Source organism: Pseudophryne corroboree, chromosome 2 (assembly GCF_028390025.1).
Source record: "Pseudophryne corroboree isolate aPseCor3 chromosome 2, aPseCor3.hap2, whole genome shotgun sequence".
In the NCBI taxonomy this organism is placed as follows: Eukaryota; Metazoa; Chordata; class Amphibia; order Anura; family Myobatrachidae; genus Pseudophryne; species Pseudophryne corroboree.
Window position 1 is genome coordinate 752036922 of NC_086445.1, and position 23282 is coordinate 752060203.

The following is a 23282-nucleotide window of genomic DNA, read 5'->3' on the forward strand; positions in this document are numbered from 1 at the left end:
GACTTTTTTAGGTTGAATCCTGATTCGACCTATTCAATATTTCCCTAAATTTTTCGACGAGTCGATGAATCCGACTTGTCGAAAAGCACGTGGATCGGCGGAATTGCTGCCGATCCACGTGCTTGTGTCGAAAACGGGGCCAAAACCGACAGTTTTTGGCAGGTTTTGGTCGAAAACGGGGCCAAAATCGACAGGTTTTGATGATTTGGCATCATCAAAATGATGTCGGACTGAGATGCAGACCCAGAGGAGGCGAGGGGGGGAGCCGCAGGGAGACGGGGGGACAGCCGGCGGGCATACAGGGAGATCAGCGTTATAGTAGCGCTGCAGCTGGATGTCACTCAGCCGCCCGACCTCACGGCAGCTTCCACCCAGCTCCAGCACGCTGCTGGAGCCGGGTGGAAGCTGCCGTGAGGTCGGGCGGCTGAGTGACATCCTGCTGCAGCGCTACTGTAGCGCTGATCTTCCCTGTATGCCCGCCGGCTGTCTCCCCGCGGCTTGCCCCCCTTCTCCTCCTCTGCGTCCCATCTAAATTCGACTTGAAAAAGTCAAATTAAGATGGGATTGAATAGGGGTTGTCGGATCCATTCCGACAAATACATGTCGGAATGGATCCGACTTTAATTGAACATACCCCTTAGTGCTGTATAGCCCATACTCAGTAGAGTGGGATACATGGAGACTCACCTCCCTTCCAAAATCGATCAATACGTTAGCGAATGCTGAGTGGATCCAGACGCTACAAGTGTACACTGCCTCTCCATGAACCTATAGTGAAAACAGACGCTCAGTGAACACAGACGCACCGGTCACACAGCCACCTATGCTGCGACCGGTTCCCCTCGTGGTAGCGCTAGTGTTTGGTAGTCTCCTCCCAATACAGTGCGGCTGTGTCCGTATTCCATCTACTAAGCGGAACCGATGCCTTACCGTCTACCTGTGCTCCAGCCACAGCCTGGTAACGTCTGCTCGACCTGCTAGTATATCCGACACAGACGCCCGCCGAAACAGCACTGTACTCGAGGGTAAGTGCATCACGACCCGGCGGGGAGTTGTTGGAGCGACTCTTTCTAAGCGTATAAGACGCTGTTTAAAAAGATCACTCAAAAAAACTAGTAAGACTATAAAAATAACATAAGAAAGCTTAGGGCTGCTTAAAGAACAGCAGCCCTCTGACCATGATCCGGCTCCTGCCGCACCAAACAAAAAACTGATTTGCCTGAGCCAGTGGGCGGGGATATATGGATGGGCCCGTTGCATCCTGGGAGGCCAGAAAGCTTTGATCGATTAGTGCCAATCCGCTGTCGCTCAATTATATACCATTGTTAACCTGTGGATAACCTGTGGACCCTGCCAGAGAAAAAACAAAAAACAAAACAATAAGCACACACCTCATGGGACATGCCGCACTGCAAAATACTGTTCTTGGAGATCTCACACATGTCACAGGTGCTAAGCTTGAAGACTTGTGCAGCAATGGCATATTCTTCCATCAGAGGCTCCTGCAGACAACAACAAGATCAGTGCATCATGGGTAGTTTCAATACTAACATGTCAACAAAAAAAACAGGGTCAGGATATGGGTGCACTCACACACTGCTTTAAACTTTCAATAAAACCCAGGATGTATTATATACTGTGAATCCAGTGCTACAAGCCATTTTTAGGGATCCTGCAGATCAGCAGTGTTAGCTCAGTACCAATGGAGTCATTCCATTGGTACTGAGCTAACACTGCTGATCTGCTGGAGGGTCACACACCTATATGAACCTTTGTTAGACCTGTGTATTCGAACTTGTCATTCAAGCATTTGAACAAGGCCTAATCTAATTTTCACCTATATATCCCACTGATGTGTGGGTGGTATTCAAGTACCCTGAACGCCTATTTGCTATTTCATTGACACACTATCAGCATTTATCAAGCATTTGAGATGTACCCCTGATGAAGTCTTTGAGCAAGACGAAACGCGTTGGATTTTTCTATTTATAACATCAATCTCCGAACTTGCTATAAGGAGAAGGAGGAGTCTGTAAAAATTATTCTACTTGTCCTCTGTATAATCGTTTGGTGTCATTTGTCAAGGATGGATACTTAACTCTCTGTACCATTGCTTATGTTTTTATGTTTTAATACATTTTATATGGAACATGTTAATGTGATTTTTATGCTCTAAAATATTGAGCAAATATATATGTATATATGTTTAGAGATTTCTGTTGAATCCTATTTTACTATTGGGAGGAAGTATAACCCAAGGGTGCCTATTCCTCTATTGCTATATATTTCTATTTTTAGTCCCCCCTAACAAGGGACTTAGCGGAATTTGGGCAGCCTAATTTAATTCCCATTTATCTTGTTGTGTAAAAGCGCAGAGGGAGAGTATTTGTTTTGTATATATATATATATATATATATATTTAATTCGGGGGATTCTATTAATGTCCTATATATATATATATATATATATATATATATATATATATACAAATAATATACTATACATTACCAGACAGATGGATCCCCCCAATCACATATTTATAATAAGATTTTACTTACCGGTAAATCTATTTCTCGTAGTCCGTAGTGGATGCTGGGGACTCCGTAAGGACCATGGGGAATAGACGGGCTCTGCAGGAGACAGGGCACTTTAAGAAAGAATTTGGATACTGGTGTGCTCTGGCTCCTCCCTCTATGTCCCTCCTCCAGACCTCAGTTAGAAAAACTGTGCCCGGAAGAGCTGACAGTACAAGGAAAGGATTTTGGAATCCAGGGCAAGACTCATACCAGTCACACCAATCACACCGTATAACTCGTGATAAACTTACCCAGTTAACAGTATGAACAACAACGGAGCATCAGATCAACCCTGATGCAACCAACATAACCCTTATCTAAGCAGTAACTATATACAAGTATTGCAGAAGAAGTCCACACTTGGGACGGGTGCCCAGCATCCACTACGGACTACGAGAAATAGATTTACCGGTAAGTAAAATCTTATTTTCTCTAACGTCCTAGTGGATGCTGGAGACTCCGTAAGGACCATGGGGATTATACCAAAGCTCCCAAACGGGAGGGAGAGTGCGGATGACTCTGCAGCACCGAATGAGCAAACACAAGGTCCTCCTCAGCCAGGGTATCAAACTTGTAGAACTTTGCAAAGGTGTTTGAACCTGACCAAGTAGCCGCTTGGCAAAGCTGTAATGCCGAGACCCCTCGGGCAGCCGCCCAAGAAGAGCCCACCTTCCTTGTGGAATGGGCCTTAACTGATTTAGGCAGCGGCAACCCAGCCGCAGAATGAGCCTGCTGAATCGTGTTACAGATCCAGCGAGCAATAGTTTGCTTTGAAGCAGGCGCACCAAGCTTGTTGGAAGCATACAGGATAAACAAAGATTCTGTTTTCCTGACCCTAGCCGTTCTGGCTACATAAACCTTCAAAGCCCTGACCACATCTAGTAACTCGGAATCCTCCAAGTCACGAGTAGCCACAGGCACCACAATAGGTTGGTTCATATGAAAGGATGACACCACTTTTGGCAGAAATTGTGGACGGGTCCGCAATTCTGCCCTGTCCATATGGAAAACCAGATAGGGGCTTTTATGTGACAAAGCCGCTAATTCTGACACACGCCAAGCTGAAGCCAAGGCTAATAGCATGACCACCTTCCACGTGAGAAATTTTAACTCCACGGTTTTGAGTGGCTCAAACCAGTGTGACTTCAGGAAACTCAACACCACGTTAAGATCCCAAGGTGCCACTGGAGGCACAAAAGGGGGCTGAATATGCAGCACTCCCTTTACAAACGTCTCGACTTCAGGAAGAGAAGCCAGTTCTTTTTGAAAGAAAATGGATAGAAGCGATATCTGGACGTTAATAGAACCCAATTTCAGGCCCAAAGTCACTCCCGACTGTAGGAAGTGAAGGAAATGGCCCAGCTGGAATTCCTCCGTAGGGGCATTCCTGGCCACACACCAAGCAACATATTTTCGCCATATACGGTGATAATGTTTAGCCATGACGTCCTTCCTAGCCTTTATCAGCGTAGGAATAACCTCATCCAGAATGCCTTTTTCTGCTAGGATCCGGCGTTCAACCGCCATGCCGTCAAACGCAGCCGCGGTAAGTCTTGGAACAGACGGGGCCCCTGTTGCCACAAGTCCTGTCTTAGAGGCAGAGGCCATGGGTCCTCTGTGAGCATTTCTTGCAGATCCGGATACCAAGTCCATCTTGGCTAATCCGGAACAATGAGTATTGTTCTCACTCTTCTTTTTCTTATGATTCTCAGCACCTTTGGTATGAGAGGAAGAGGAGGAAATACATAAACCGACTGGAACACCCACGGTGTCACTAGTGCGTCTACAGCTATCGCCTGAGGGTCTCTTGACCTGGCGCAATATCTCTGTAGCTTTTTGTTGAGGCGGTATGCCATCATGTCCACCTGTGGCAGTTCCCACCACCTTGCAATCTGCGTGAAGACTTCTTGATGAAGTCCCCACTCTCCCGGGTGGAGGTCGTGCCTGCTGAGGAAGTCTGCTTCCCAGTTGTCCACTCCCGGAATGAACACTGCTGACAGTGCTCTTACGTGATTCTCCGCCCAGCGAAGAATTCTTGTGGCTTCTACCATCGCCACCCTGCTCCTTGTGCCGCCTTGGCAGTTTACATGAGCCACTGCGGTGATATTGTCTGACTGAATCAGAACTGGTTGGTCGCGAAGCAGGGACTCCGCTTGACGTAGGGCGTTGTATATGGCCCTTAGTTCCAGGATGTTGATGTGAAGGCAAGTCTCCTGACTTGACCACAGCCCTTGGAAATTTCTTCCCTATGTGACTGCCCCCCACCCTCGGAGGCTTGCATCCATGGTCACCAGAACCCAGTCCTGAATGCTGAAACTGCGACCTTCGAGAAGGTGAGCACTCTGCAGCCACCACAGGAGAGACACCCTGGCCCTGGGGGATAGGGTGATTAACCGATGCATCTGAAGATGTGATCCGGACCACTTGTCCAGTAAGTTCCATTGAAAGGTCCTCGCATGGAACCTGCCAAAGGGAATGGCCTCGTATGATGCCACCATTCTTCCCAGGACTCGAGTGCAGTGATGCACTGACACCTGTTTTGGTTTAAATAGATTCCTGACCAGTGTCACGAGCTCCTGAGCTCTCTCTCTACCGGGAGATAAACCCTTTTCTGGTCTGTGTCTAGGATCATGCCTAGGAGAGGCAGATGAGCTGTAGGAACCAACTGCGACTTTGGAATATATAGAATCCAGCCGTGTTGCCGTTACACTTCCAGAGAAGTGATACGCTGTTCAGCCACTGCTCTCTTGATCTCGCATTTATGAGGAGATCGTCCAAGTACGTGATAATAGTGACACCTTGCTTCCGCAGGAGCACCATCATTTCCGCCATTACCTTGGTGAACATTCTCGGGGCCGTGGAGAGACCAAACGGCAACGTCTGAAATTGGTAATGACAATCTCGTACCGCAATTCTGAGGTACGCCTGATGAGGTGGATAAATGGGGACATGAAGGTATGCATCCTTTATGTCCCGAGTCACCATAAAATCTCCCCCTTTCAGCCTTGCAATGACCGCTCTTAGCGATTCCATCTTGAACTTGAACCTTTTCAGGTATATGTTCAGGGATTTTAAATTCAATATGGGTCTGACCGAACCGTCCGGTTTCGGGACTACCACATGGTCGAATAATAACCCCCTCCTTGTTGAAGGAGGGGAACCTTGACCACCACCTGTTGAAGATACAATTTGTGAATTGCAGTTAACACTGTTTCCCTCTTGTGGGGGGAAGCCGGCAGGGCCGTCGGTGAGGGGGCATCTTCTCAAAGTCCAGCTTGTATCCCTGAGACACAATATCTATTGCCCAGGGATCTAACAGGGAGTGAACCCACATGTGGCTGAACTTACGAAGGCGTGCCCCCACCGGGCCTAGCTCCACCTGTGGAGCCCCAGCGACATGCGGTGGATTTTTGTAGAGGCCGGGGACGACTTCTGTTCCTGGGAACTAGCTGTGTTGTGCAGCTTCTTTCCTCTGCCCCCGCCTCTGGCAAGAAAGGACGCACCTCGGACTTTCTTGTTTCTTTGTTCGAAAGGCTGCATTTGATAATGTCGTGCTTTCCTAGGCTGTGCAGGAATATAAGGCAAAATATCAGAATTACCAGCTATAGCTGTGGAGACCAGGTCCGAGAACCCTTCTCCACACAATCCTCAGCCTTCCATATGCCTCTTAAGTCGGCATCATCTGTCCATTGCATATTCTACAGGACACGTCAAGCAGAAATCGACATAGCTTTGACTCTAGGACCCAGTATACTCATGTCTCTTTGGGCATGTTTTATATATATATATCTCTCTTAAGACAGCATCTTTGATATATATATATCTTTATATATACATATATATATATCTACATACTAGGGTCTCAATCTCTGCTGATAAGGTACCTGTCTATGCTGCCACAGCGCTATAAACCCATGCCGACACAATCGCCGGTCTGAGTAGTGTACCAGAATGTGCACGCTACCTGCAGGATACCTGAGAATAGCTGTTACATCAGGGCTACCTTTTGGGCAAACGTGACACCCTAGGGGAAGATTCCCATCCTATCCTGGCCCTAGTGGGGAAAGGATACTGCCTGAGAATTCTTTGTGGGAAACTGCAGTCTCTTGTCTGGAGATTCCCGCTCTTTTTCATCATGAGAGGAGGGAAATTTACCTCAGCTTTCTTCCCCTTAAACATGTGTACCCTTGTGTCAGGGACAGATGAGTCATCAGTGATATGCAAATCATCTTTTATTACAAGAATCATATATTGAATACTTTTCTGCCATTTTGGCTGTAACTTTGCATTATCGTAGTCGACACTGGAGTCAACCTCCGTGTCGATATCAGTGTCTATTATTTTGGATAGTGAGCATTGAGAGACTCTGAAGGTCTCTGCGACATAGGGATAGACATAGGTAGATTTCCTGTCTGTTCTCTAATCTTTTGTGCAATAAATTCACCTTAGCACTTAATTACACATATCCAAACAGGTGTCGGCGTTGTCAACGGAGACACCCTCACACACACATATTTGCTCTATCTCCTCCTTAGGGGAGCCTTTTACCTCAGACATGTCGACACACACGTACCGACACACCACACACTCAGGGAATGCTCATCTGAAGACAATTCCCCCATAAGGCCCTTTGGAGAGACAGAGAGAGAGTATGCCAGCACACACCCCAGCGCTATTAACCCAGGAATAACACAGTAACTTAATGTTAACCCAGTAGCTGCTGTTTATATTGATTTTTGCGCATAATTATGTGCCCCCCCCCCCCTCTCTTTTTACCCTCTTCTACCGTGTAACTGCAGGGGAGAGACTGGGGAGCTTCCTCTCAGCGGTGCTGTGGAGAAAAAACATGGCGCTGGTGAGTGCTGAGGAAGAAGCCCCGCTCCCTCGACGGCGGGCTTCTGTCCCGCTTTCATGTACAATTTTGGCGGGGGCTCATACATATATACAGTGCCCAACTGTATATTATGTAAACTTTTGCCAAAGAGGTCTCTAATTGCTGCCCAGGGCGCCCCCCCCCCCCCCCCCCCCCCTGCGCCCTGCACCCTACAGTGACCGGAGTATGTGGGTTTAATGTGGGAGCAATGGCGCACAGCTGCAGTGCTGTGCGCTACCTCAGTGAAGACTGGAGTCTTCTGCCGCCGATTTCGAAGTCTTCTTGCTTCTTTCACCGGCTTCTGTCTTCCGGCTCTGCGGGGGGGACGGCGGCGCGGCTCCGGGATCGGACGACAAAGGGTGAGATCCTGTGTACGATCCCTCTGGAGCTAATGGTGTCCAGTAGCCTAAGAAGCAGGACCTATCTTCAGTGAGTAGGGCTGCTTCTCTCCCCTCAGTCCCACGCTGCAGAGAGTCTGTTGCCAGCAGATCTTTCTGAAAATAAAAAAAACCTAACAAAATACTTTCTTATAGCAAGCTCAGGAGAGCTCACTAAGTAGCACCCAGCTCGTCCGGGCACAGATTCAAACTGAGGTCTGGAGGAGGGACATAGAGGGAGGAGCCAGAGCACACCAGTATCCAAATTCTTTCTTAAAGTGCCCTGTCTCCTGCGGAGCCCGTCTAGTCCCCATGGTCCTTACGGAGTCCCCAGCATCCACTAGGACGTTAGAGAAATAAATATATATATATATATACACACACATTCCATCAGGGACGGAACTCCGCCCACAGAACTAAAATACAATACTTGGCAGAAATAAGTGGCTCTCCAGCAGACTAAAAACATGGCTCAAATAACACGTTCTTACTTTCAGAGTTTAATCTGCCATCTGAAACAATACATAGCATTGCTGTGTACCCATCCTGATGAGGGATTAAAATCCAAACCATTAAAGTAAGGATGTGTGATTTGAGATATATCATGTCACGTACCCCACTACAAATCCTGCATTTGGCCCTGCTTGCGCAAAAGTTCTGAAAACCCCTATTGCACATGCAGTACACACAGTGTATACACAAAGCTGCTGTTGCAATTGATTCAGACAGGTGGCGGAAAAGTGATTGGCGGTGACTGGGAGGTTGCTACTAGCGTACACAAAATGGTCCATTCAGTGGGTGTGTTATGGGAGTGGTGAGGGTGTATGCAAGTGATTGAATTCCCAGAGGCAGAGATGCAGGAATAGGAGGCCGTGGTCAGATGGAAAAACTGCACCTGCCATACAGATGATATAGTTCTCAGTGGCGGCATATAAGGACGTGGTACACAAGTAAATAGTTTGTAAGTCATTTGCATAAACTCCCCAGTACACGCTGCATTCGCTTTTGTGTTTGACTCAGAATCAGACCCATCATGACAATATCAATTATTTGACATACATGCCATATAGGAATTTTTCAATACATGCAGAGTTAAATAATTGACACACGGTTCTGAAAATCAAACCTCATTGCATAATATGAAATCATCTTTGTTCTCTTTCGGTGAACTTAACTGTACTTGCGTATAGGTGAAAATAATGCCTGATTACTTTATAAGGTTACAAGGCTTACTAGTATTATATAGTATCTCCCTTTCCCCCTATATTTGCTCACCAACATATCTACTATATTGGAGGGTATGTGACAACTAAAATCTCTTTCTGTGGAAGTAGGATCCAGTGGTGTTTGTGCATTCTTTCTGCAGGACTATTCAAGCTATCATTATCAGTTATGTTTTTGGAAACATATTTGTTAAAATGCACAACTGACCTTTGGATTGTTTTTGTTGAAAAAGAGGTGATCAGTATTATCCATTTGAGAAGGAGTAAACCACAGAGAAAGCACAGATTTCACTGAACTTCAAGCCCCAGCAAATAACCTGCCCCCTGCAATAATTATTTTCCTCTGTCTAGAAGCCTATGCTGCGGTGAAAGGAGAATGTGAGTTACCTCCTTGTCTAAGCTACAGTATGTGTTTAAATCGGAATAGCATATAATGATATGCCCCAACAAGAGATCCAGCGAAACCTCTCTGGCAGGCAAAGGACCCCATGTTAAACGTAAGTCTATGGGGATTGAGCTAAGTCGATTGCAGAGACGCCGATTTGCTGTCTGCCGGCAGACACCCGTCGTTTGTTTCTCCGTGAGTTTGAAGTAAGTGGCTTTCCATATGGTTTACCTGAAGACAGCAATACATACTGATTTCAGGAGATTTTGGCCTGAATGGACTCTTTACTAAGACTGCCTCTCTGATTCAAATAGTCCTACCTTGGGGAAAATTAACACATTCCTGGAACTTAAGAATTATACTTCAGCGATTATAACATCTAAGACTTTTAGTGAGTAAATCGCTAAGGACAGCGTATCACAAATTATATATGTTTCTGTGTTGTTTGTCTTGTCGTTTTATTTATTTTCAGTATACCGGTATTAGGAACCACTGTAAAATCTTTTAGTATTTTAGAATGGAGTGAAAGATATCCTATATGGAAATTTCCATATCTCACCTTTAATAAAAGAAATTCATTTTATATTTGACTTTGTGATTATTGGTATTTGATAGTTCAATCTTATAGTTAACAATCTATAGGACTCATCCGATAAAACTAAGCGCTGGGAGATACCCTCCTTTTATTCTGGATTGAGCTAAGTGCCATGACTGGGTTAATGTCATAGAAATTTTTAATTTCTCCAGTTTTACCCCATTAATAAATTGGTTGAAGTGTAGTGATAACATTTTTCCAGAACAAACAGACTCATTTGTAATCTACATATAATAGCTAACTTTAATTAATCTACTCACTGCCCTTTGATGAATCAAACATCCTGGGCCGGATGTAACGTTTTTTTTTTAAAGCAACAAACATTTACAAGGCAAAACCTGGTTGATTTTGCCTTGTAAACGTTTGCTGCTTTAAAAAAAACGTATGAGTTCGGCCAGAGTATCAGCGTTCCGGCCGTCTCGCAAGCCGTTACATCCGGCCCCTTAGTCAATGTTCTGCCCACAATCCAGCACTAATTAACTGAAGTAAGAACTCAGAAGGTTCCAATAAGCATAACCTGCAAATACTGTATGTGCAGCAAAGCAACACACATTACTCCAGATGCCTGTAAATGATTCTAGGGGTGACAGTAATACCGCTTTCAGATCGCAAATGCCGTATCCCACCCGGTAAGAGAAGCGTGTCCTTACCGGGTGGGATCCGGCATTTGCATTTCTCCAGCCACTCCTGCGTTTTTACCTGGCACGCCTGCGTTTTTTAGCACACTCCCTGAAAACGGCCAGTTTCCGCCCAGAAACACCACTTCCTGTCAATCAGCAGAGCGATTGAAAAGCTTAGTTCGCCTATGAGTAAAATAGCATAGTTTTGTGTAAATTTGCTTAGCGCGTGCGCCCTGCTGTGCATACGCATGCGCAGAACTGTCGGATTTTAGTCTATTAGCAATTCTGATAAAATTAGCAGCGAGCGAACAACTCGGAATGAGGGCCACTGACCTGTTTCGACACGGCAATATGCCGCGTCGATACCGAGTTATTTGTGCGATGTGAAAGGGGTATAACTAACATCTTATAATTGGGGGCACAACATTAGTGCACACTCTTTAAAAGCCATAAAAGAGTACAAAGTGAGCCCATCCCTTGTTACCATCATCAGACAACAGAAATTGTCTATGGGCCTAATTCAGAGCCGATCACTGCACCGACAGCGATTGCACTCTGAAGCCCTAAGCGTTGTGTGCATGCGAAGTGGCCACACTGCGCGTGCGCACCCGGTGAAAGCATCTCACTGGTGCGGTCGCAGAGCGGGAGGGGCGCTGTCCAACAATGCAGGTGTGTACGTACTGGTGCGGGGGCGGGACGCTGCAGCTGCGTGATGTCGCACGCAGCCGTTGTGACCCAGAATGCCGTGGGCAGCTGCCTGCCAGTGCAAGTAGGGAGCTACTTGACTGGTGCGAAAGCATTGCCGCCGTGCGATGCTTTCGCACCTGTGCGGGTTGGGGTAGGGCCTGGCATGCGGGGCGGACTAGCCCTGTGCTGGGCGTTCCCCTGCATGTCAGAGAAACTGATCGTAGATGTGCTAAATTTACATCTACAATCAGGTCTGAATCACCCCCTCTGTTCAAACAGTTGTTTAATGATACTTTCATTCTTTATGCAGAATTTTAGGAAAATCTTTTGCAAATTGACGTTACCTTGGTGTAATGGAACTGCATGGGATCATCTGTAGACAGTGATATTATAAGGCCTTTTTCATGGAAATCCAGCAAGGGATTCTTGGCATACTCCAGAAACAGACTGTTGTTACTCAAAGGGGACATAGCAATGGGTATTTTTGCCAAAAAGTACATATATTGCAGCACAGGACTCTGGAATATAGAAGTATTATAATTGTAATACAAAAATACAAAACAGCAGTATGAGATACAGAAAAATATAAATGCAGTAGCTAAAGCAGGGTCCACTCCACACTATACTAACAACGGAACTGATCCGATTAATGAAACAATCCCAAAACCAGGTGATGCACGGCGTAGAGACACTGCACTAGATTTGTTTAGTTCCAAATGATCCTCTTGTTTCCAAATTGTCTTTCCAGCAGACATCAGTCAGATCTCCGTACACATTGCACTTTCTGAACCAAGCCAAAATCAGGGGACCGACATAGTGGCCTGATTCAGGTCGTGACACTAGTGTGGCACATGCCGCAAAGTAACAATGTTCAGTATGGGTCTGCGATGTCAGAAGCAGATTGGCAGCAGACTGTCAGTGATTGACAGAATGCTGCCGTTTGGGAGTAGGTAGGTGTTGGCGACGGCTGCCATTTCCCAAACTGGAGACATGTCACCACCGTTAATGAGGGGTGACGAGGTCAGACTCTCCATCAGATGGGTCACGTAGCCGACTAATGGTGTTGCAGGTGTCCTTGGATGCACTTTGAATCACTAGTGCAAGCAGGAGGTGTGATGTGTTCTGCTGCAGTAACATATTTAGTGCTTCACTTCTGCTTCTTTGTAAGCACCAGCAATAGCTACTCCCACCACATCTGAATCAGGCCCCGTGTCTGCAGCACATGCTATGCAGCACACACTATGTTGGGAGCCGCTCTGATGGGTTTTCAACTGCCTGTCAGGCCCTGGTACTGTGTACACATCAAACAATTCTCGGGCCGTCCTGCCAGATATCGCCAAATTGGCATGAACTTATCATGTGTACCCAGCTTTACATTATTGCAGATTTTTGTAAAGTCAAGTTCAGTGTATTATTTTCTTTAAAGATAAATTCCCATTTTATATGAAAATTTTAGAAATATAATCCCAAGGCCAACACAAAATGGGCCAACATACCGTAGGATTTAGCTTGCAGCCTACGGAATAAAAAAAATGCCATTTTAAATCTTGTGGCTAAATAACCAAAATCTTGCCACTTTCTAGAGTGAAATCATTATAGATTTAGTTTTCAGTTTTGGGGGTATGTTATTTAACACAAACTTCATCCACTACAGATGTGTATTAGGAATGCAGTCAAGATGCCGGCTGTCGGGATCCTGGCATTCAGAATGCAAACGCCGGAATCCCAACAGGGTGAGGAGACAGACACCGGGAGGCTGACCGTAAGTCTAATGGGCGGGTTAGGGTTAGGGCCTTGGCTTAGGCACCTAGGTTTAGGTGACACCCGGGGGGGGGGGGGGGGGGGGTTAGTTTGCGGGGAGGGGGAGAGGTAAAGATTAGGCTGCAGGGAGGGGGGATTATGCTTAGGCACAACCGGGGGGGCTAGGGTCAGGCACTAAGGATTTTCACCGCCAACATCCTGTCACTCGGGATATCATCCTGAATCCGTGTATTATATTTGGATAAAAGTGATGTGCATCTGCTGCTGCAAACAGTGGGTGAAATGACTAGGAGCTATTGTATTTCTATGTAAGCAAGAGAGTATATAGGCCCTCATTCCGAGTTGTTCGCTCAGTAATTTTCTTCGCATCGCAGCGATTTTCCGCTAATTGCGCATGCGCAATGTTCGCACTGCGACTGCGCCAAGTAAATTTGCTATGCAGTTAAATTGCTAAAATGCTAAATTTGCTATGCAGTTAGGTATTTTACTCACGGCATTACGAGGTTTTTTCTTCGTTCTGGTGATCGTAATGTGATTGACAGGAAGTGGGTGTTTCTGGGCGGAAACTGGCCGTTTTATGGGTGTGTGTGAAAAAACGCTGCCGTTTCTGGGAAAAACGCGGGAGTGTCTGAAGAAACGGGGGAGTGTCTGGGCGAACGCTGGGAGTGTTTGTGACGTCAAACCAGGAACGAAACTGACTGAACTGATCGCAGATGCCGAGTAAGTGTGGAGCTACTCAGAAACTGCTAAGAAGTGTCTATTCGCAATTCTGCTAATCTTTCGTTCGCAATTTTACTATGCTAAGATTCACTCCCAGAGGGCGGCGGCTTAGCGTGTGCAAAGCTGCTAAAAGCAGCTTGCGAGCGAACAACTCGGAATGACCACCATAGGGTGTAAATCAGAGAAGGACACTATTTGTATCGCTGCTGTGTCTTTGATGTGAAAATATACTAATGCCACAGGAGGCGTTTGAGGACAAAGGGGATGATTCAGACCTGATCGTAGATATGCTAAATTTAGCACATCTACGATAAGCTTCCCTGACATGCGGGGGGACGCCCAGCACAGGGTTAGTCCGCCCCGCATGTCAGAACAAGCGCAGCGGCGATGCTTTTGTACTATAGGAGTAGCTCCCAGCCAGCGCAGCTCCTGCACACTGGCAGGGAGCTACTCGTCGCAGGCCGGGTCGCATAGGCTGCATGTGATGTCACGCAGCCACCGCAACCCGACCTCCCAATGGTCCGGGCACGCCTGCGTTGCCCGGACTGTGCCCACTAAACGGTGGCTAAACGCCACCGGCCCGCGCCCTCTCGCCCAGCGACCGCCTCTGCCTGTGAATCAGGCAGAGGAAATCACAGGGCAAAGACAGCCGTCGGCTGTCTGCCATGCGCCTGCACACTGCGGCGCCGGCGCATGCGACGTTCAGGCCTGATCGCTGCTGTGCGAACACGCACAGCACTGATCAGGTCTGAATTAGCCCTAAAATTTCCCAATTCTGGCATTGCAAATCCCAGTGCTGTCTAAAGACGCAGCATCAGATCACTATCCCGGCCACAAGTTGCAGTATCGGCCATCTGAATGTGCCCCAAGCGTTATTCAAAATGGCTGTCAGAATGGGTGTCTCAGCTCTGTAGCCAAGTGGTCAGAAGACACAGTCACTGACCTCGCCACTACCAGCTGACACGCTGTCACCACCCACTCCCCGTCCCCAAACCACTGCAGTATGTCAGTCATGCTATGGCTTAGGGGCACAATACAAGACCTGTGGATGCGCAGATCTACAACTATCGGAGATAAACCATCAGGCCCTTAGAGTGGGAGTATATTACATTAATGAAGAAATCTCATATATTACTTTACAAACTTACCTTTTTCAGGTTTAAACCATGAGAAATGTTGTCTGCTGTCATGAATGCTGCTAATAAGTGAGTGATAGCACCAGCTTCTCCACAGTGAGGACGAAACAGGAAGGTGTTCATTCCCCTCTCCCTTGAATGTAGGACACATGCATATGCAGAATTATTATTCATGGAAAATAAGATTTTAAACCCACCGGTAAATCTTTTTCTCATAGTCCGTAGAGGATGCTGGGGACTCCGTAAGGACCATGGGGACAGACGGGCTCCGCAGGAGACACGGGCACCCCAAGAAAGACTCTAGATCTGGGTGTGCACCGGCTTCTCCCCCCCCCCCCCCCCCTAGACCCCAGCCAGAGAAACTGTGCCCAGAGGAGACGGACAATACGAGGAAAGGATTTTTGTTAATCCAAGGGCAAGATTCATACCATTCACACCGTATAACTTGTGATAAACTACCCAGAAAACAGTATGAAACAACATAGCATCAGTTCAAAACCGATGCAACTAAAACATAACCCTTATTTAAGCAATAACTATATACAAGTATTGCAGAAGTAGTCCGCACTTGGGACGGGCGCCCAGCATCCTCTACGGACTACGAGAAATAGATTTACCGGTAGGTTTAAAATCTTATTTTCTCTTACGTCCTAGAGGATGCTGGGGATTCCGTAAGGACCATGGGGATTATACCAAAGCTCCCAAACGGGCGGGAGAGTGCGGATGACTCTGCAGCACCGACTGAGCAAATAGGAGGTCCTCCTCAGCCAGGGTATCAAACTTATAGAACTTTGCAAAGGAGTTTGAACCCGACCTAGTAGCAGCTCGGCACAGCTGTAGTGCCGAGACCCCTCGGGCAGCCGCCCAAGAAGAGCCCACTTTCCTTGTGGAATGGGCCTTGACCGATTTAGGTAACGGCAATCCAGCCGTAGAATGCGCTTGCTGAATCGTGTTACAGATCCAGCGAGCAATAGTCTGCTTTGAAGCAGGGGCACCAATCTTGTTGGTCGCATACAGGATAAACAGTGCTTCTGTTTCTCTGACTCTAGCCGCTCTGGCCACGTAAATTTTCAAAGCCCTGACCACATCAAGGGACTCGGAATCCTCCAAGTCACGCGTAGCCACAGGCACCACAATAGGTTGGTTCATATGAAAGGATGAAACCACTTTTGATAGGAATTGAGGACGGGTCCGCAATTCCGCTCTATCCATATGGAAAACCAGATAGGGGCTTTTATGTGACAAAGCCGCCAATTCCGACACTCGCCTAGCCGAAGCCAAGGCTAATAACATGACCACCTTCCAAGTGAGATATTTAACTCTACCGTTTTAAGTGGTTCAAACCAGTGTGACTTAAGGAAACTTAACACCACGTTAAGGTCCCAAGGCTCCACCGGAGGTACAAAAAGGAGGCTGAAATTGCAGCACTCCCTTCACAAAAGTCTGATCTTCTGGGATAGAAGCCAATTCTTTTTGAAAGAAAATGGATAGGGACGAAATCTGAACCTTAATGGAGCCTAATTTTAGGCCCAAATTCACTCCAGTTTGTAGGAAGTGAAGGAAACGGCCCAGATGGAATTCTTCCGTAGGAGCATTCCTGGCCTCACACCAAGAAACATATTTTCGCCATATACGGTGATAATGTTTAGATGTCACATTCTTCCTAGTCTTTATCAGCGTAGGAATGACCTCATCCGGAATGCCTTTTTCCGCTAGGATCCGGTGTTCAACCGCCATGCCGTCAAACGCAGCCGCGGTAAGTCTTGGAACAGACATGGCCCCTGTTGCAACAGGTCCTGTCTTAGAGGAAGAGGCCACAGATCTTCTGTAAGCATTTCCTGCAGATCCGGATACCAGGTCCTTCGTGGCCAATCTGGAACAATGAGGATTGTTCTCACTCCTCTTTTCCTTATTATTCTCAACACCTTGGGTATGAGAGGAAGAGGAGGAAATACATAGACTGACTGGAACACCCACGCTGTCACTAGGGCGTCTACCGCTACTGCATGAGGGTCTCTTGACCTGGCGCAATACCTCTGTAGCTTTTTGTTGAGGCGGGACGCCATCATCTCTATCTGTGGCAATCCCCACCGACTTGCAATCTGTGCGAAGACTTCCTGATGAAGTCCCCACTCTCCAGGATGTAGGTCGCGTCTGCTGAGGAAGTCTGCTTCCCAGTTGTCCACTCCCGGAATGAACACTGCTGACAGTGCGCTTACATGATTCTCCACCAAGCGAAGAATTCTGGTGGCTTCCACCATCGCCACTCTGCTCCTTGTGCCGCCTTGGCGGTTTACATGAGCTACTGCGGTGACGTTGTCTGACTGGATCAGAACCGGTTGGTCGCGAAGTAAGGTCTCCGCTTGACGTAGGGCGTTGTATATGGCCCTTAGTTCCAAGATGTTGATGTGAAGACAAGTCTCTTGACTTGACCAAAGAGCTTGGCAATTTCTTCCCTGTGTGACTGCTCCCCAACCTCGGAGGCTCGCGTCCGTGGTCACCAGGATCCAGTCCTGCATGCCGAACCTGCGGCCCTCTAGAAGGTGAGCACTCTGCAGCCACCACAGGAGATATACCCTGGCCCTGGGGGATAGGGTGATCAACTGATGAATCTGTAGATGTGACCCGGACCACTTGTCCAGTAGGTCCCATTGGAAAGTCCTCGCATGGAACCTGCCGAAGGGAATGGCCTCGTATGATGCCACCATCTTTCCCAGGACTCGAGTGCAGTGATGCACTGACACCTGTCTTGGTTTCAACAGGTTCCTGACCAGAGTCATGAGTATCTGGGCCTTCTCTATCTGAAGGTAAACCCATTTCTGGTCCGTATCCAGAATCATACCCAAGAAGGGCAGACGAGTCATAGGAACCAACTGTGACTTCAGGATATTGAGAATCCAGCCGTGTTGCTGTGACAGCGAAAGTGACATACTGTTCAACAACTGCTCTTTTCATCTCGCCCTTATTAGGAGATCGTCCAAGTATGGGATAATTGTGACTCCTTGCTTGCGTAGGAGCACCATCATTTCCACCAATTACCCTGAAATTGGTAATGACAATACTGTACCGCAATTCTCAGGTACGCCTGATGGGGTGGATAAATGGGAACATGAAGGTATGCAGCCTTTATGTTCAGATACACCATAAAATCTCCCCCTTCCAGGCTGGCGATGATCGCTCTGAGCGATTCCATTTTTAAATTTAACCTTTTCAAGTATAGGTTCAGAGATTTTAATTTTAAAATAGGTCTGACCGAACCGTCCGGTTTCGGGACTACAGCCAAGGTTGAGTAATATCCCCTTCCTTGTTGCAGGAGGGGAACCTTAAGCACCACCTGTTGGAGATACAATGTGTGAATTGTATTTAATAGTATCTCCCTTTCTGGGGGAGAAGCCGGTAGGTCCGATAAGGAAAACCGGCGAGGAGGCACCTCTTCGAATTCCAGCTCGTAACCCTGAGATTTATTGCCCAGGGATCCACCTGTGAGTGAACTCAGATGTGGCTGAAGAGTCGAAGACGTGCTCCCACTGGGGAGGACTCCCTTAGCGGAGCCCCAGCGTCATGCGGTGGATTTAGTAGAGGCCGGGGAGGACTTCTGTTCCTGGGAACTAGCTGTGCCCTTACCTCTGGTAAGAAAGGACGCTCCTCGTACTTTCTTTTTTTTCTGCGACCGAAAGGACTGCATTTGATAATGTCGTGCTTTCTTAGGCTGTGAGGGAATATAAGGCAAAAGATCAGAATTACCAGCTATAGCTGTGGAGACTAGGTCCGAGAGCCCTTCTCCACACAATTCCTCAGCCTTGTAAGGTAAAACCTCCATATGCCTCTTTTAGTCGGCATCACCTGTCCATTGCATGTTCCACAGGACATGTCTAGCAGAAATCGACATAGCATTGACTCTAGAACCCAGTAGACCAATGTCTCTTTGGGCATGTCTTATATATAAGACAGTATCTTTTATTTATTTATATATATATATATATATATATATATATATATATATTCCCCACGGACCGGCACTCCCTCCTCCGTTTGCTACAATGGCTCCGGTGCCCTCCAAGAAAATCCTCATAAACAATGAAAAAGAGGCGGCACTCGGAGACTTAAAAGTTCAAATAGTGTATTCAGCAAAACAACCACGTTTCGGGGTCAGATGCACCCCTTTGTCAAGGTGAATAACAATGTGCAATGTGTTTAACATACCTTAAATAGAGAGACATCCCTCCGTGAATCACGCCCGCCCGGCCACGCTGTTTCTCGAATCATTTCCGGCTGTCCAAATGTGACGTCAGCGCTGACGTCACATTTGGACAGCCGGAAATGATTCGAGAAACAGCGTGGCCGGGCGGGCGTGATTCACGGAGGGATGTCTCTCTATTTAAGGTATGTTAAACACATTGCACATTGTTATTCACCTTGACAAAGGGGTGCATCTGACCCCGAAACGTGGTTGTTTTGCTGAATACACTATTTGAACTTAGTTTTAAGTCTCCGAGTGCCGCCTCTTTTTCATTGTTTATATATATATATATATATATATATATATATATAATGCTTGATAATGGCGGCACTCAGCAGACTGCTGAGTGCCGCCATTATCAAGCATTGTTACATGAGTGTTTATTCCCTGGATGGCACCGCAGCAAGTAACTGCTTCCCACAAGTGAGTGCCGAGCCTTTCCAAATGCTATATATATATATATATATATATATATCCTAGGGTCAATAACATGGTATCCTTATCTAGGGTGTCAATCTCCGCTGATAAGGTGTCTGTCCACGCTGCTACAGCGCTATAAACCCATGCCGACACAATCGCCGGTCTGAGTAGTGTACCAGAATGTGTGTAAATGGACTTCAAAGTACTTTTACTGCATGCTATCTGCAGGATCCCTGAGGATAGCTGTTAAGTCAGCACTACCTTTTGGGTAAACGTGTCTATGCCTTTTCTACCCAAGGGGAAGATTCCCATCGTATCCTGGCCCTAGCAGGGAAAGGATACGCCATGAGAATTCTGCAGTTTCTTGTCTGGAGATTCCCGCTCTTTTTCTTCATGAAAGGAGGGAAATTTACCTCAGCTTCCTTCCCCTTAAACATGTGAACCCTCGTGTCAGGGACAGATGAGTCATCAGTGATATGCAAAACATCTTTTATTACAATAATCATATATTGAATACTTTTCTGCCAGTTTTGGCTGTAACTTTGCATTATCGTAGTCGACACTGAAGTCAGACTCCGTGTCGGTATCAGTGTCTATTATTTTGGATAGTGGGCATTTTGAGACTCTGAAGGTCCCTGCGACATAGGGACAGACATGGATAGATTCCCTATCTGTTCTCTAATCTTTTGTGCAATAAATTTACCTCAGCACTTAATTCCACATATCCAGTCAGGTGTCGGTGTTGTCGACGGAGACACCACACACGCACATTTGCTCCATCTCCTTCTTAGGAGACAATGCAAGAATGAATAGGAAAACTTCGTGCGCAAATGCAGCTGCTGGTATAGTCTCAAAGTTTCATAGGAGGTTTTCCTTCACCCCTCACCAATAAAGTGCACAATAAAAAATAGAAACTGAGACTTAACTAGCGCGTTCTCAATTCCTGCTGACTCTTGTAGTTCCACAGAGTTCCATTAATCATAATTGGATGCCATATGGAGAAAAAAAGTATGTATATAGTGAAGTACCGTTTTAATAGTAAAACATATATAACATACAAATGAATAAAAATACACAGATATCCACAATATTGCACAATCCCTTCAAGCAAAAAACAGGAGGACAGGCTAATTACCATTTACCAGATGATTCTGAACTGTGGTTTAGACAGTTCTGAAAACACATGCAAGATGTTATATGGGATTATCCGGAATCTGTATGGAACTCTGTGGAACTACAAGAGTCAGCAGGAATTGAGAACGCGCTAGTTAAGTCTCAGTTTCTATTTTTTATTGTGCACCTTCTTAGGAGAGCCTTTTACCTCAGACATGTCGACATACGCGTACCGACACACCACACACTCAGGGAACCCTCTTATCTGAAGACAGTTCCCCCACAAGGCCCTTTGGAGAGACAGAGAAAGCACACACCCCAGCGCTATATGACCCAGGAAAAAAACACAGTAATTTAATGTTTTACCCAGTAGTGCTGTTATATATTATCTGCGCCGAATTATGTGCCCCCCCCCCCCCCCTCTTCTTTAAAACCCTCTTTTCTACTGTGGTATAAGCAGGGGAGAGTCCAGGGAGCTTCCTCTCAGCAGTGCTGTGGAGAAAAAATGGCGCTGGTGAGTGCTGAGGGAGAAGCCCCACCCCCTCGACGGCGGGCTTCTGTCCTGCTCAAATATACTGTACACTGGCGGGGGCTCTTTATATATACAGTGGTTAGCTGTATATATATTATTTTGCCAGGAAAGAGATTTACATGCTGCCCAGGGCGACCCCCCCCCCCCCCCCCCCTGCGCCCTGCACCCTTACAGTGACTGCCGTGTGTGAGGTGTATGGGAGCAATGACGCACAGCTGCAGTGCTGTGCGTTACCTCAGTGAAGATCATGAAGTCTTCTGCCGCCTCTGAAGTCTTCTTTACTTCTCATACTCGCGGCTTCTATCTTCCGGCTCTGCGAGGGGGACGGCGGCGCGGCTCCGGGACGAACTCCAGGGTGAGACCTGTGTTCTGACTCCCTCTGGAGCTAATGGTGTCCAGTAGCCTAAGAAGCAGAGCCTTGAAACTCACAGAAGTAGGGCTGCTTCTCTCCCCTCAGTCCCTCGATGCAGGGAGTCTGTTGCCAGCAGTGCTCCCTGAACATAAAAAACCTAACAAATATACTTTCTGACAGGAAACTCAGGAGAGCTCCCTGTAATGCACCCAGTCTCCTCTGGGCACAGTAGTAAACTGGGGTCTGGAGGGGGGCGTGGGGGGAGGAGCCGGTGCACACCCAGATCTAGAGTCTTTCTTGGGGTGCCCGTGTCTCCTGCGGAGCCCGTCTGTCCCCATGGTCCTTACAGAGTCCCCAGCATCCTCTAGGACATAAGAGAAAGTAAAGCAAGTTTCATTATTTATTCTCAATTCATCGCTAACTAGAAAACAAAAAGTACTCAAATAGCAAAGCGTATACTTCCTGCTAATACTACTTAATCATACACAGAGAGTTAGATGGTCAATTTGGTCATCTTATGTTAAGTAGGACAAACCAGATGGACAATAACCATGATTTGCCTGTTTTACTAATACCCCTTTTACACCAAAGACCCTGGTATGACCCGGGATTTGGAACACAGGCCCAAATGTATTAAGCCTAAAAAAGTGATGAAGTGGAGACGGATAAAGTACTAACCAATCAGCTCCTAACTGCCATGTAACAGGCTGTGTTTGAAAAATGACGGGAGCTGATTTGCTGGTCATTTTATCACTCTTTATCTGTCTCCACTCTGGGGTCTATTCATGTGGACAAATGTGGAGAAGTAAGCCAGTGGAGAACTTGCCCATGGCTACCAATCAGATTTTATAAATCTTCCCCAAAGTATTTCCTTTTCATAGACCTTTGGTGCTTTTACGAATATATATATATATTTGAGAAATGCAGATAAGATCGGAGCGACCACCGGTGGTAAAAACTATAGGAGACTAAAAAGATGATTTTTTTTAATAAAAGCAAAAAGCGGGGTTTATTTATAACGAACTTTTTTAAAAAAGTTTTTTGGACATAAAAGGCAACATATAAGGATGCTTTTTAAAAAAAATTGTTACAAAGTCGTTTAAAAGCATTCTAAAGGACATAAAGATAATAATAGAGATAAAAACGATAAAAAAATGGTGCTAAAAAATTCACGTACTCATAAAATAAGTACCATAAGAGACAATTGTGTATCAAAAATTAAAATTATATATATAGTGCTTTTTATATTATATATATATAGTGCTTTTTGAAGATATTTATATATTGTGGTAAATAACATGATTTCAACTACTCACTTTTTTTCCCGTTGGCATTATTTTACGCATTACAAGCACTCGCACCTATATATTGGTGTAAGTCACACAGTCACACACAGTAGTGACAACTGAAACATACTGGATTCCCCCCAAAAATGAAGGTCATTGGGTTTTCTAAGTGAACATCCATGGTGTATTGGGGCAAGATATGAGGACACATCTGTATCCAAGCAGAGGCAGAAGTCACAGTATTAGCGGCCATGTGAGTGCTGTTGGTTGGTTGTGCAATAGTGTTTAGCATATGTGTAAGGGACATTATGTGTGTCATCTGTATAAGGGCATTAATAATGTGTGGTATATGTGTAAGGGACATTATGTGTATAAGGGCATTAATA

The 23282-nt window shown here is 46.3% G+C and overlaps 1 protein-coding gene across 1 annotated transcript in view; it reads right to left on the reverse strand.

Annotated features, from left to right (window-relative positions):
- The window catches only part of AMPD1 (adenosine monophosphate deaminase 1), a 398148-nt gene that overhangs the window by 21536 nt on the left and 353330 nt on the right, over positions 1–23282 (reverse strand). The window contains exons 12-14 of the mRNA XM_063955432.1: positions 14966–15086; positions 11681–11854; positions 1392–1502 (exon numbers count right to left, since the gene is read on the reverse strand). Coding sequence (XP_063811502.1) covers positions 1392–1502; positions 11681–11854; positions 14966–15086 — 406 coding nt within the window. The remainder of the gene's footprint in view (positions 1–1391; positions 1503–11680; positions 11855–14965; positions 15087–23282) is intronic.